Source organism: Lissotriton helveticus, chromosome 4_1, assembly GCF_964261635.1.
Source record: "Lissotriton helveticus chromosome 4_1, aLisHel1.1, whole genome shotgun sequence".
NCBI lineage: Eukaryota > Metazoa > Chordata > Amphibia > Caudata > Salamandridae > Lissotriton > Lissotriton helveticus.
Window position 1 is genome coordinate 133826511 of NC_136063.1, and position 15557 is coordinate 133842067.

Genomic DNA, 15557 nt, shown 5'->3' on the forward strand with positions numbered 1-15557 from the left:
AGGGTTTCTGTAACTTCGTGGAATTTTGGAGGCAAAACTACGCAAACTACGCCCAGGCCTGCATAATTTGCATGCCCTTGCCACATAATTTGGTTATTCTTTGATGTGCTTTGATTGTCAAGCATGAAACATAATTTGTTACTTTACTGCTAAAAAGGTTCACGGCTTTAATATTATCCAAATTTAGTTATAATTGGTAAATAATGTACCCCCATTTGATGAGTTTACAACACACTTTCCAACTTATATTGCACCTAGCCTTTGTCATGGACAATTATTTTCAGAGTAGCCAAGGAAACGAATTTGCTAATAAGAGGCCGTAAACTGCATTTTTCATTCAAAGTTACATACGAGTTTTTGCTCAACAACTGCTGCACATATCTAGCCTAAACTTGAGCAACAGGACAGTGGTTAATCCAACTCAATGTAATGTATATTTGCTCTAGTTTTGGACACATTTGAAAAAAAAAGCATAGATAACTGTGATGTGTTTCTGCTCTTCTGGTGATTTGAGCTCCTTTGAGGGACCATTTGATTGAATTTGAAGAGCAACTAGAGCTTGATGCATAAGACAGCCGAGACTTTCCCTGCAGTTAAATTTTTTCAATTCTCACAAACAAAATTGTCTTGCAATCAGGCGCTCCGGATACATTGGATTCAAATACATAAGAGGTTACGGTACCGCATGTATTTTTATTTAATTTTCTGCTGTCTGTTTGCTAACAGGGATACAAAGGAAAGCTAAGCTTGTGGAGCAAGCATGGAGCATTACTAAAAGGTGGTCATCTCTAGGTTGGATTACTAATAAAAATGCATCGCAATGGTGTGTTTGCATTAATACTCTACCTGCAATCAGACTGAAATGTTCCTCATTTAAGTGCCTTTTCTTGGGCTTGCTATGTCAGCATTCAACAATGATTTGTTTTATATAGTGTTTTCTGATGCAGTTTTCAATACTTCATAGCACTGTTAATAATCAAAGTTAACTTTACCCAAATTAATTGTGCTCTATTTATCAACGATGTAAATTTGTTCTGGAATTTAAAGCATTGATTAACACAACAAAAGCCAAAGTTTATATCACTAAATTATCTTAAGAATAATAAATCACAATTTTAACAACAATCAATCTTGTTTAATAAGAGGTATAACTCCATAAAACACATAGAAATACAATGTACCAAATTATATAAAATCATATATAGTACACAACACTAAAATCACCATGTGATTAAAATCTGAAGCGTATCACATGTGCAAGTAGAGCTCACGATTCCTCAAAAGACAAATCAAGAACACAAGTTTGTTTAATCAGAAAACAGGAATGTTGCTGAAGTCCAATTTAAAAACTCCTAGGGCCTGATTATGACTTTGGCAGTGTGGGAGCGGGCCAGCCATGTCGCCGGCCTGTTTCACACCGCCAGAGCCCTGCCCACCAGATTATGAGTTTTTTCTTGCCTGGGGGCATTGTTTGGGCGGTCCCACCGTGGTACCTCAGAAAAAGGGCACCGAAATAGGAGAGTCAAAGGCAATTCCTGTGCGGCATAGACTTTGCAGTCCATGCTGTGCAGGAACTGGGGAGTATGCACACAGGCGGGCACAACATCTGCCCCCCCTGCTTGCACCCCATGGCCCTGAGGTAACAGGGGGACCTTAGTTTCCTCTCCACTATAGTTTTCATGGCAGGCTCACCACCATGAAAACCGTGGCGGAGAGTAAAGTCATAATATGCTTGGTGGAGGCGCAGCATACTGCAGCCTCAAGACCGCCACAACACCGCCAGGGATCTGTGATCCCTGGCCGTTGCAGTGGTCTCATGGCAGTCAGACCGCCCAACTTGTAATAGGGTGGTTGGAAAGGCGGTGCGCGCACCGCCACCGTGACTAAGGCGGTCCATCTGACTGCTGTAGTCATAATTTAGACCTTCGTGCCTTTTGGTAGAGTCTTAGTCCCAGGTTGTCACACAAAGGTCCAATCCATTGTCTGCTCACTGCATAATAAACGGGTCAAAAGAATAAAATATGCTCTACACTTTTCGGTGCAGACTGACACAATATGCAAATGGCGGAATTGGTGCGGCCAGTATTCCACTTTGTAACAGAATTTTTTTTTAGCAAAGTACCGAACTTGATCTTAATATCCAAACTTCTTGCAATGGGTGAAAAATGTCATACTTATACATGTAAAAAGCTGGCTATGGCTTAAGATCCAAAAATCTATCTGTGACATGAGCCAATCTTGAATGACTGATACAAACAGGCCAGCACCATATTATAGCACATAAGCTTGAGTTGGGCTCTAATGGGCCTCTATGGGTAAAATGATTCATCCATACTTCTTCTAAGCCTAGCTGTGTGGCCCGCCATTTCATGTGGGGTAAGCAAGGTGTAGAAACACTTCTGTCCAGGTTCAACAAAGGAAAATCCAAATGATCTCTCTTCTTTAGCCGGTGTCACTAGAAAGGGAAGTAGTAGTGGTTTGGCAGAGATTTAGCAATGATTTTACAAAGTGGTTTCCACTGAACGCCGGGGTAGTAACATTGGCCATGCCCCAAATTTCAGAGCCACATATGGCTGCAGCTTGGGTCTTGGCTCTATAAACTTGTACGGCTAGAGTCACAAGTTTGGAAATAGATGACCTGTGCATTCTTAAAACTGCAGCTGCCCTCTGACCAATGACTAAAGCACTTTTAAATATTGGGGGTCTCCATTGGACATCCTGATTCAAACAATCATTCATATTCCCCCCTCTCCCCGTGACGTCATTGTGTTGGAGGATCTGTGAAGCACATCTTAGTGGGCACCAGGGCTTCACGAGGACTAAGGGCTTTCGGGGGAAGCATTTCTTTTTCACTACAGCAAAACCCAGATAAAACGTCACTCATGGCGGGAAAGTTCCGGAAATGTTTTTCTCATAGTAGGCTCAAGGTGAGCATTGGTCTCAGCTCGTTCTTACCTGCTACGGCAGTATAGTTGGTCATGCAGAACATCTCGTCTGACTCACACTTGATGGTTTCCTTACACTTTTCGGGATTCGCTTCAGAGCAAGCATAGCAGTCCAAGGAATATGCTGAAAAAAGAAAACAAAGAGAACCATATCAATATACATCCAATTACATCACTTATACCTCAAGTCATGCTATCAACACCCTAAGCATCACGTTTTGCTTTTTTCCCCGAGATGAAAGGAACCTGCTACCGTAGTGGTCATTGTTCCCGGACGCAATTCTGGCCATTATTTTGTTTGCTTAGAATAAATACCATAGATCAAGATAGATTCAAGTAACCCTCCGATTCTCCAAATACTTTGCTTTCATCACTAAATTTTATGTCCGGGCCTGAGGGGAGGGCTATGAGCTTCATTGTCTCTCTCATAAGCTTAGCACCCCATACAACTACAACACCCATACGTCTTACTGTTAATAAAACATACTCGATTAAACTCAGCCAGTCAAAGAAAGAGTCCAAATAGTCGGGTAAAAGGCTTCCCCCTACGCCTTTTTTGCTGCTCAGCATGGATTCATCTAGTTTTCTCTTTGTATGTGAGGATGTAAGTTTAAGGTTTGCATGTCAGCTCTGTCAGGATATTTTATTTCCAAACTCACATATATTGAACATGCTTGTTCCTTATCATGGTCTCCATCTCTACGTCCCATCCGCCGCATTTGGTGGTTATTGCTGAGGCTAGGCCCTCTTGACGAGTAGAATGGAGGACATGAGTGTTCTGGAGGCACTTTCCAAGGGTGTCTGACAGTCCTATTTTATTTACGGTGGGGATCCGCCATTTCGTACCTGCTTGTGGAGGAGCAAGACGTGCAGGTAGCAGCCAATGTTCCAATTACTGTCCAGCCCACCATCAAATGTGTAGTAAATGTCCTCTCCACTGTTATTCTCTGCATAGACTGTACTATGATATCTGTGACATCATAGAATGCCTGGATGTCCCTCTAGTTCACAGTGCCTCTCTATAACTTACTATGGCAGTTGGTCATCTCAGGCTGAGCTGCTAACAGCTGGCTCCTGGTGGGGTCTTACTTCTGTACTTAATACCTTGGAAGGAACTTACAATAAAGAATCTTACCTACACAGTTGGACTGTGCATCTTTCATTTACCACAACTTGGGGACGTTTTGAAGAGGATGAACCTACGTGTGAACTAAGGAAGCTTCTACATGAAAAGGAACTAAAGACATTTTGGAATAATACATAAGTAGTAAAGTAACGCCCAACTGACCCCACCAGTGTCCTCTTTCATCTTGGACAGCCTGCACCTGGGCGTTGGCGTTTGTATGTGAAAGGGTCAACTGCTTTGAAGACACTTATTGTCATCTTTATGTCATCTGGATTGTCTCCAGCAACAAAAGCGTTTGAAACTCAGCTGGCTTGATCACCCTTCTGTGTTTTTCGACTTTTGAGCCTTGACAGTATCACAAGAGCATATGATGTGCCTACTTTCACGGATTTGCCCAGCGCTAGCTGTATCCTTCACAACAACTACCTTCTGTGAGTGATTCATCAACAAGTCAAGGACCACTCTTTGTATTTGCGACGTACTTCAACATATAGCCCTGTAGGTGAGCTAATTTGCAGTTTTCTAGAAACCTGTCTACATCTTACCAATGAAAGGGGGACATTTCAGTCACCAACCAGCACCATTTGGCCTGCGTGGGACGTCAGCACCGACATTTGTGGAGTCTTTTGGAGTTTCTAATTTGTTTTGATGCTCAGGAATTGCCAACATTTGACTGTTGTTGGAAGACCAACAGACACCCCTTGTGAGCAGTTCTACAATATGCTGAAGAAAACGGGCTATCACGCTGATTTAAAAATGCAGTGGCAACTTCTGCCCTTCTGCTGAGGTACAGTGTATTGATTTTTAATCTTTTTAAAGTTACTTTTCGCATGTTTTTTATTTCTTCTCTCGCCGCGCTGCAAGTGACAGTTCAACGGTCACATTGTCTTTCAAAAACAGTGCACGAGCTAAGTAATGCGCTTAATGCTTACCTTGTTGTCGCGAGGAACACCTCAGTGGCCACTCTGACGTCTGTGGATATTAGCTGCTTCTACGCCACTCGCATACGTTTGCCCAGCACTAATGTGCCGAGAGCCACCCTGTGCAGCGTATGCTATGTTCCGCCATTTTAGGATTGGCTTTCTAGATCGTCTTGGTTTTCTGCCGTTTACAGCATGTTATACACACGCTTTGCCAACCACGCTTTTGACGCTCTGCCAACCATGTTGTTTCCTCAGTGCAACAGTTTGGACAACAGGTTAAACATGACCAGTATCGGTTCTACAAAGTCCACAACAACAACGGAGCTTTTGATTTTCCTAGTTGATTGTCTTATAGTCTGTCCGAGATTTCGTTTTTTGGGAATATTCAACGACGGCAGCGGAGAACTGCGCACGGAGAACCTGGGTGAGAGATCGCTCACCGGAGCTGATCTTATCTGTTTTCTACTGTTGTACTTCATATTTCGCTGCATGTTTGGTTTAAGTCAACACCTTAGTGTATGTTTGATGTGTGCCTATACATTGGTTCGTGTTGGACCTTACAGTTTATTTCTGTCTGCAATACCTATTTTCATTTCGTTTTGTGTGTAAAGTGTGGGGGCACCCATTGAGTGAAAGTTTGAGAGGAGCATTACAATTTCATTGTCATTACAATGCCTGCTTTCTTTTCGTTTGTGAGTTAGGGGTGGGGGCACACAGTGTTTGTTGTTGACACCTTTGAGGGCTGTTAGTGTAACACTATTCTGAATTTTTCGTTAGACCAGGTGTTACTTTAAGAGTCAGTGCTCTTAGGTCATTGTTGTCCTAGTGTACCCTATTTAGGGTAGGTTGACAGCATGTGAGTGGTCAATACTCATGTTTGTGTCCTAGGGTCATGTAGTACCTTATGGTGTACCCTATCTTGGGGATGTTGATGTTTTTGGTGTTCCTAGAGTGTGTTTTCTAAATTGTATTTTTTTTTAGTGTGGTGGTGTTTTTGTGGGTAGTCAACGCCCCATTTCAGTTCCCAGGTTTACTATCCTGCGGTGTACCCTACTTAGGGGAAGTTGTGTATTAGGTAGTTGGTGTTTTTGTGGGTAGTCAACGCCCCATTTCAGTTCCCAGGTTTACTATCCTGCGGTGTACCCTACTTAGGGGAAGTTGTGTATTAGGTAGTTGGTGTTTTTGTGGGTAGTTAACGCCCCATTTCAGTTCCCAGGTTTACTATCCTGCGGTGTTCCCTACTTAAAGGAAGTTGTGAATTAGGTAGTTGGTGTTTTTGTGGGTAGTCAACGCCCCATTTTAGTTCCCAGGTGTACTACCCTGCGGTGTACCCTACTTAGGGGAAGTTGTATTTTTGTGGGTAGTCAATGCCCCGTTCCAGTTCCCACGTTCACTATCCTGCGGTGTACCCTACTTAGGGGAAGTTGTATTTTTGTGGGTAGTCAATGCCCCGTTTCTGTTCCCAGGGTAGGTTGTGTTTTTAAGGGTCAATACCCTGTGTTGTTCCCTATTTTTGATGGAGATTGTTAAACAATTTTTGTACACTCTGCTTCTGTCAAAGACTACCTGCTTGAGATTCGTGGCCAAGGGTTTCATGTCGGTGGGACTTTGTAAGAAGTTTTATCATATTTTTCTCTGTCAGCATGTTTTTGACAGGTTGATCTTGAAAAGGGTTTGTGTCTACGCTCGCCTTTGTTTATCAGGGTGTTTACCCTCTGGTGTACCCATTTGTGAGTGTGACTACCTTTCTTTGCTACTTTGGTCCTCATTCATCTAAACTATGCTTTTACCCTAAGGGAAGGGGATGTGGCATATAGTAGCATTTAGTTGTTTTTGTTCATTTAAAATCTAGCATGTTAATGTATTTCTGTTCATGCTAATGATATCTCATACTGTACTTGTTGCTTTTAAAGTACTTTGCCGATTGTTAATTTATTCTGTTCTTACTCCATAAGGGAAGAGGATGTGTAGTAAATGTCCTCTCCACTGTTCTTCTCTGCATAGACTGTACTATGATATCTGTGACATCATAGAATGCCTGGCTGTCCCTCTGGCTCACAGTGCCTCTCTATAACTTACAATGGCAGTTGGTCATCTCAGGCTGAGCTGCTAACAGCTGGCTCCTGGTGGGGTCTTACTTCTGTACTTAATAACTTGGAAGGAACTTACAATAAAGAATCTTACCTACACAGTTGGACTGTGCATGTTTCATTTACCACAAAATGCAGGGAGGCAACATGTGGGGACTGATGCGATTCTGTCCAGCAGAGGTTGTTGTGGTGCGCCCATCCTTCAGTCATACAATGAAGCCTCCTCACTGCTCAGACAGCCCATCCAATGAGCATGTGGAATTCACTGTGCAAACCTCATGCAGGATCCAGTTCAAAGTCATATTTACAAGCGTCTGCCTTGCTCTGACAAAGCCAGGCAGTGTTCCTTATCCCCATCTGTTGTGTGAGCTTCAAGGAAGTAATGCCATTTCACTTCTGCTTTGCCTTATCTATATTTAGGATGTAATTATTTCAACTAAACTCAGATAATGGCTCATTGAGGAGAGACTAGTCTCTATGAAGTTTACTGCAAGGCGGAGACCACGACATATACCTTAGAGTCTAAGCCCTTGGTCTAAGGCTTAGACCAAGGGCTTTTTGAGACCACTGATGCAACAGAGGGCCACACAGATTGTGTATGTGGTTTTTGCTGCTTTCATGCCTGTGAGTAAACTATTGAAGGGGTTACCAGGCCTGGCTAAGCTGTTACCATTCCTACATAAGGAAAAGAGGAATGCATCCTTGACAGCAATGCTGCTGCTATCCCTGGACCTGGAATCCTGGATGTCCACCTTTCTGGACAACTTAAATGATGACATAAAGAGATGTAAAAGGGTCTTGGAAAGCCTCTCAAGATAAACATCTGAATTTAAAGGGTGTTGGGAGCACACTGCCTCACGTTTACCAGGATGCAAAGGGGCGAACTGTGCTGGCATGTGAGGCAGTGTGCTCCCAACCCCCTTTCTGTTCAGAAGGCTCACTTTGAGCCAGCAAGCTGGAGAGCTTTGGAGATGCACTAGTGTGTCTGTGAGTGGTACTGTGACCTGAGAGGAATCTGGCAGCATGTCCAGCAACCACAGATGACTTTTCTTTTGCTTTCTACAACTGCTGCTCTCTACTGATGAAGGGCTGAACCCAGAAACACATGTCTAGAGATATACAGCAATGTCTGCACCAACTCTGATGAAAAACTACAGCTAAATTTCAAGTAAGCACTAATTTTGGGCTGCATTTACCAGGATACAAAGGGCCGAACTGTGCTTGGATGTGAGGCAGTGTGCTCCCAACCCCCTTTCTGCTGAAAAGGCTCCCTTGAGCCAGCAAGTTGACGAGCTGAGTTGGTTGGGCACACTGGTTAAAATCCTTGACATGGCACTGACTAAAATCCTTGACAGCAGACCAAGATCTGCAATGCTAATGCAGAATTGCTTCGGAAAGATGACTCTTTAGGTTGAGTATTCGAGACCTCTCATATTTACTTCAGTATATACTTACATGTGTATGTACTCTATGGGCTCTGGAGATCAGCCTAAGGACTTGTCTGCTTCTGCTTCGGGACTTTTATCTTCTGTTCAACTTCCTCTATTTAATTTCCTTGATAGAAAACGACCTAGAGGTCAGTAAAATACCAGAATTGCTTTCTGCTGAGGGACTTTCTTTTTCGAATTTTTCTGGTAACTGACTCTATTTAACTTTCTTGATAGAAAACGACCAGCAGAGGTCAGTTAAATACCAGAATCACTTTAGCATTCTCTAGATTCCAGTCCATAGAAATTGTCTTCCACAAGTACCAGTAGACAATCATGTTTCTTTTAAATCTTGAATTCTCAGTGATATGACCACCAAAGGCCCTGATTTTACATTAAAAACGGAGCTTTAGACTATACCATTTCCCACTGAAAGGAAATATTTCTCTCCATGTGCTCCCAGACTTGATGTAACACACAGGTTGGTGCTTACTTTTCCTCCATGTTAACGAACAGTAGATGTTTCAGCACCCAGGCTAATGTGCTACACAGCTAAATACATACAGGGTCCCTAAGACGAGACCGATTGCATTGCAAATGCTTGTTTTTAATTTTAATTCACTTGAAGCATACTGGCTTCTTCAGAGGCTGGCCCTGCTGTGAATGGTAGTCTCTTCAGACTTCTATTTGTGAAAGACCTGGTAATATATGTGTGCAAGCTTATTTCCTTTGCCAAGACCCAACTTTACTCATTCCTAGTGGGGGTTTTTGTAGGCTGGGAGTTAGGAAGTGTGCTCAACTGAATGTAGTTTCCAACATGTCCTACAGAGATTGCAACTCTTCTGAAGGAAACTAATTGGAATAACCCGTGCTCAAATTCTTCTTCCCAACTCAAACAGAAAAGGGCACAGCAATGACCCCAAAAGACTTTACTGTGGCTCCTATTGCCCCAAAAGAGTATATTTAGGTAAGCATGGTCCTTCCCTCCTGTATTCTTTTGGGTGGAAGAATGGAATAATTACTTCACATTTTGGGGCCGTTAACTCACACTGCCTGACAGTAAGGTGTTTTCAAATCAAATTTTATGGTTTCATGAACAGCATCCACTTCTTTTTTTCTAATAAGAAAACAGTGTTATCAAGATATTCAAGGTCTTCTAAGGAAGCATGCTTGTTCAACCAACATGTTTACACATGGTGGGTTTCCCCAGCAAAATATTTCTGGTTAACAAAGGAGATACAGGCTTTCGCTACATCATCAGTTCATCAGCTGGGCAATCTACTGACATTTTAGAACAGAATGGATCGGTCTACAAAGATCTTCAAGTGTGATTTTAGATATCCTGATTCGATGAGAGATGCATATATCATAGTTTCTGGCCCATCACACATTCTCCCAAATGTGGTGGTCATCTGAGATGTTTGAATCTATTCTCCCTTCCTACCAGTCTACCACGCCATAGTATTTCACCCAACTAATGAGACCTGTAGTGAAGTGGTTGAGAGAGAGATGGGTGAGGATAATAGTTTATTGGGACAACATGAATTTCACGTTGTAAAATAACTTCATGCTTTATCATCAACATACAAATTCTGGGACTTATGATAGATGTTATGCCAGCTTCTATTCAACTGAAGGACAGGAAGAGGTTGGCCATTATGATGGAGTAAAGGACGCTATTGAACTCAAAACAAATGTTCTCTTGACCGCTCGCTAGGGTTGTGGATTTTCTAGCATCCTCAATCCTAGCAATGCTTCTGGGAACATCATTACAAAGCCTTACAAAGCTTTAAAATACAGCATCTCTGCAGGGGCCTTTCGAAAATCAAAAGTGATAAATCTCAGGTGGACTGAGACAGCTCTATGGTGGGTAACACACATGAAAGCCTGGAATGGCAGGATGTTATTTGGCACTGCTCCAGATATTTTTAAACAGTTGGACGCCAACAGATTAGGCTGGAAAACCAGATGCAATGATATCTATAAAGGATGAAAATGATCAAACAGAGATTTGGTTACTTTTAACTGCTTGCCCCTGCTAGAAAGTACCTTCTAGCTTTTTCTTTGAACAGCCAGTTTCCCTGGTTCTTTAGTTTGAGACAGAACCTGGAAACCCTACGAAAAGTGTTTCTTCAGTTCAGGAATGTGGGGTAATGATCTTAAGGATGACAACCCAAGCCTGAAGAGAGAAGAAGACTTTATCTTAGTAACAAACCTGTGTAAGTCACAGGCTTAATTCTTTTGAAGGAGTTTCTCCTCTTTATCTGAAACCAATCTATAATCAATTTTCGAGTAGATCAGGACACCCACTGGTGCTCTCTTGCCAGGATCACCTGATGGCATGGGGCATTTCAGGAGATGTTGGCAAGTTCCAAGACCTTTGGAGTAGGCTACCTTCTACATCCAACAAGCATGGGTTGAATGCATCAAAAACAGTTAATAGACAGCATGAACCCATTGGCCGGGAGCGCATCTGGCAAAGGGTCTTTAAAGTAATAGGGAGGGATGTTGCCAATTAGATAAGAGTTTTTTTAACCTTCATCAGGATGGATTAGGGCACAGAACAGTTAACACGAATGCCTGCAATGTCTGTGGGTCTTACTGCAATTTCAGGTGTTCCCGTAGAACATCCCTTGGTGTGTAAACTTTTTAAGGTTTTCAGATAATTGATCCCTCTAGACCTGACTTAGAAGTTTCTTTTGGTTGAGAACGTTGTTTTGTATTTTCTTTAATCTTAGCCTGTCAATAAAGATTTATCAAGAAAATAACCATCATCAAAACTATTTTGTTGTCTGCATCGGAGCTTTTTCAATAACTATATACATGTTACAAACAAGGCCTGATTTTATGCCATTAGAAATGAAATAACAAAGTAGGTTGTGCATGTTAATGAACTTGAATAGTAATGCTAATATGTACTTGATTGCCATACTTTATGCTGAAACTCCATTTTGACATTGTTCATGTTGACAAGGCAGAGAAGGGAAAATTTCCATTTCTCAAGGATTTGCCCTATGAAGATCTAACTCTAAGGGAAGCAAAGGATGTTACATTTGCTTGCCTTCCATATTCTTCTGTAAGGAGGAACCGTAAGTCTACAGAAGTACACCAAAAACGAGAGGAAACAGGAAAGATCATAGATGAACAAATTTAGTATAGACAAATATTCGTGAGTCTTGAACGCTGATGCAGAAAACATATATACTGTCTCATTCATGGATCGCAGCTTATATCTCCTGATTAAACCATGAATTGCATGCTTCCAAATTAAATACTCATATCACAGTCCAGTGGTTCTTTATTACACACTTTCTTCTACGATGTAATGTCCATTACGTGTTTCTCTGTGGCAGTTCTCATACGAGGAACAGCAGTAGGTGCCTCACGTTCCAGGGTCCTTGCAGGTCTGTTATTGACATGTACAGCACCACAAATTCACATTCTGTCTCTCTAGGAAAGTGCCCCTTTTTGCCTGGTTACCCCCCACCTTTTGCCTGACACCTGATGCGATCTGACTTGAAGCACCCTGCCAATCAGGTTCCCAGGGCCTGTGTTCTTTTCTAAAACTGTACCTTTGTACCCACAATTGGCACATCCCTGGCCACAGGTAAGGCCCTTGTGAAAGGTGCCATAGCAAAAAGGGCACTGTGACCAGGGAAGGCATCTAAGGGCTGCAACACCTATTGTGCCACCCTTAGAGGCCCTGTACTTTAACACCCACACACTGCCACTGCAGGCTGCGTGTTCTGGTGCAGAAAAAAGAGACCTAGGTAAGCCACCCCTCTGATGGTGAAGGCATATGGACATGAACCCTGTGCCCCTATAGTGTCTAAGTCCATTCTTAAACACTGTAAGTGTAGTAAAGCCATAAAGAGTATGTGATCTGGGAGTTAGTCATTACGAAATCCACAGCTCCATCAAGGCTTTACAAAAAACTAGGAAGTTTGGTACAAAACGTATCAGCACGCTAAACCTACACTGATTCCAGTATGAGATTGAATGTAAAATGCACTCAGAGGGCATCTTAAAGGTGCCCCTTGAAATTTGACCAGTCCTGGTGGGATCCCTGAATGGCTGCCCACCTTTTGCCACCACCAGACAGGTTTCTGGAACCCTGAGTCGGCATCCTCCATTCTCTTGGTCCAGAAACAAAGCCCATCCTGGGCAGAGGTTTGATGCCTCCTCCTCCCCCAGAATAGGCTAGGTCCAAGAAAGGGGAAGCTTCAAAGGCATGCCACCTTTGGAAGCTGTTCCTGTCTTTTGCTGCCTCCAGAAACTTTGGACAGGAGAATCAGTGGGATAACCAAGCTAGGAGGAGAGGTGTGCCTACCTTTGCCAACCCCCCCCTCAGGTGGGTGAGGCAAAGGTAAGCACACATCTCAGTCCCCTCCATCTTGAAGATGAGGAGACCCAACCAATCAGGAAGAGCCTCATGCCCCCCTCCCATTGGAGGGTGGCATAATAGGGGGTGAACCCACCACAAGGAAGAGACCCATTGATCCTCACCTGCACACATGTATAACGTTTCTAAATCTAGTATTTAGGGGCAACCCTGAACATTGCCTCCTCAGATTTGAGGAGGAAACAAGAAGGATAAAAGAACCATGCTGACCCAGGAAGAAGAAGAGGACACCAACTGCTTTGGCCCCAGCCCTCCTGGCATGTCCTGTCTATGACCTGCCTACAGTAATAAACACGGCAAGTCCAGCAGCCAGTAACCCCAAGAGCCCGGAGGACGTTTCCTGCAACCATCTTACAGACTCTGTCTCCAGTGTGCACTGGGTTTGCTCAAGCAAAGACTCCCCCACAGAATCCGGATTCCGGCGACTCTGTGATTCTGCACCACTCTGCACCTGACGCCCACGACCCGAGTGGCCCAACAGCACAAGAAGGTCACCCTAGTGTTCCTAACCTGGGATCCAGTGATCCGCATCCTCCCTTAAGCTTCAAGACGACGCCTGCAGCCTCAACTTGAAGAGTCTCCCCGACCGCAACCGGAGCTGATAAGAAAACCAGACACCAGAAGACATCCCTGCACCCGACTGTCTCGCAGCCTTGGGTGGCCCAAATGACCTTGTCCAGGCATCCCCCAAGAATCGAACTTACCTCTCCAGCCTGTGGTTGCCTAAAGGAAGTCTCCTTGCCCAAGCCTGCAGTGTTCTTGCCGAACCGAAGATCTCTACTGACTTCCATTGGGTCCCTGACGTCACCTTGGCACTCTGCACCTGGCCGCCCTTGTGCTGCTGGTGGTGCAGCGCCTGTGGTGATTTTTGGCCCATTAAGTGCTGATCTTAACCCCAGGAGTTTGGTTCCCACACCAGAGTGGCCTGCTCATAAGCAGTCACTAACCTAAAGCCCCCTTAGCCTCATTGGTTAACATTCAGCCCCTGCTCTCTGCACCCTGCCCCCCGACCCAGTGCCACAGGTGGTGCAAATTGAGTGCCCATCTAGCCCTTGTGGAACCTTGGTCCTAACCCCCAAAACTCCCACTCGTAAGTTGTGTCCTTACCTGACAAAACCGCTAATACTTTTTCTCCCACAGGAACCCATGTTATGAGATTTTGGGCATAAAATGTTCTCTGTGTTGAACTGATGTTTGTATGGAGAAAAGATAACTCAACTGCAAAGTCTAAAAAGTCTTACTTACCGTGTATTCTGGGACCCTTAGGTGTGGTATCTAGGCATACCACCACAACACTCAATGTAATGTGAAAGTAATCCAAAAGTTTCCTAAAAGTAATTACTGTGTAATTCAAACTGCTTTTTAACGATATACCAACCTGTAACAATTGCAAATCCATTCCAAAGTGTATTTCTGCGCAAAGTTCTACTATTACAAGTGCAGTTTACCTACCTGTAGCAAGCCTGCTCGGTCCTAGAAATAAAATACAAGTTAACTTTTTTATACTTACCCAATTGTTCTGGATTCTATCTCTGAGTGTGTGCAATCAGTCCTTGAATGAGTGAATTCAATAAAGGCTTAACACACCTTCTGGATAAGCCTAAATGCTCGCCCGCACTACCAGAAGGAGAGCTATTAGTACTTAGCTAATTTAGCATCTGCTGTATCTCTGGGGACTCCCTGAACTCTGTGCAAACTATACCTTACTTTGGTATAGTATATACAGAGCCAGCTTCCTAAAATCTCTCGCAATGTCTGGTGGCCGGAAGGACAGTACGCGTACTATCAATGTATGTAATGCATGGTCAATGTGCAGCTGACCATTGAGGTGGGCAATGGTTTTTCTGCTTGTTCTTTTGTCTATTGTAGTTACTGTGTCAGACTGTGTGTTGTTGAATCCCCTGGCTGCATCCCCTATTTTTCCTTGAAGTCAATAGAAGTATACAGAGGTCCCCCACACCATTCCATAGGGAATCATTGGGGACAAAGGTATAAGTTGATGACAGAATCGGGTGGGGTAGCACTTATGGACGAGCTGGTGAGGGAGCAGGTTGAACAATCGAATCCTGACTACAGGTCCAACAGCAAGGTAAAGTAAGTGGGAAAACATATGGCAAGGAATAATAAAGCATAGATAGCTTTTACAATTAAGTGATAGTACGGCTGATTATACTTATGCAAATTAGATCAGGTTTAGACTTAGAGATGTAGGATAGTGTGATGACATCGGTTAGAGTGTTTTTAGTAAGACTGCTAAGATTTCTATAATAATGATCATCATTCTGAAAAATATGATTTGTAGTCTAATTATGCATAATAAATAACCAATAATTGAAAGATATTAACTAGTGTGTGTGTTACCTTCTTCCGAAAACCAGGGTGGGGCTCCACCTATAATGGTGCCTGCAAATGAGAAACCCTCTGACAGATTTTTGCCCAAATCCTAAAACTTCCTGTCTAATAGAGAGTATCTCATTAAAGAGGAGAGTGGGACACACCTGCCAGTTCTCCTTTTCTGTGAAAAGGGTGAAATATGTAGTGGGTCTAGGAAGATTTAGCAGATGTAGAAGACAATAATTTTCTTTACAATTCTAACTTTCAACACTTTAAGCTCAGGCACCTTCAAAGTGCCCTTCCTGCTCAG

General features: G+C 43.2%; 1 protein-coding gene across 1 annotated transcript in view; it reads right to left on the reverse strand.

Moving 5' to 3' along the window:
- Window positions 1-15557, reverse strand: part of LOC144827959 (uncharacterized) — a 1280260-nt gene that overhangs the window by 1249111 nt on the left and 15592 nt on the right. The window contains exon 2 of the mRNA XM_078686117.1: window positions 2956-3069. Within this exon, the coding sequence (XP_078542243.1) occupies window positions 2956-3069 (114 nt within the window). The remainder of the gene's footprint in view (window positions 1-2955; window positions 3070-15557) is intronic.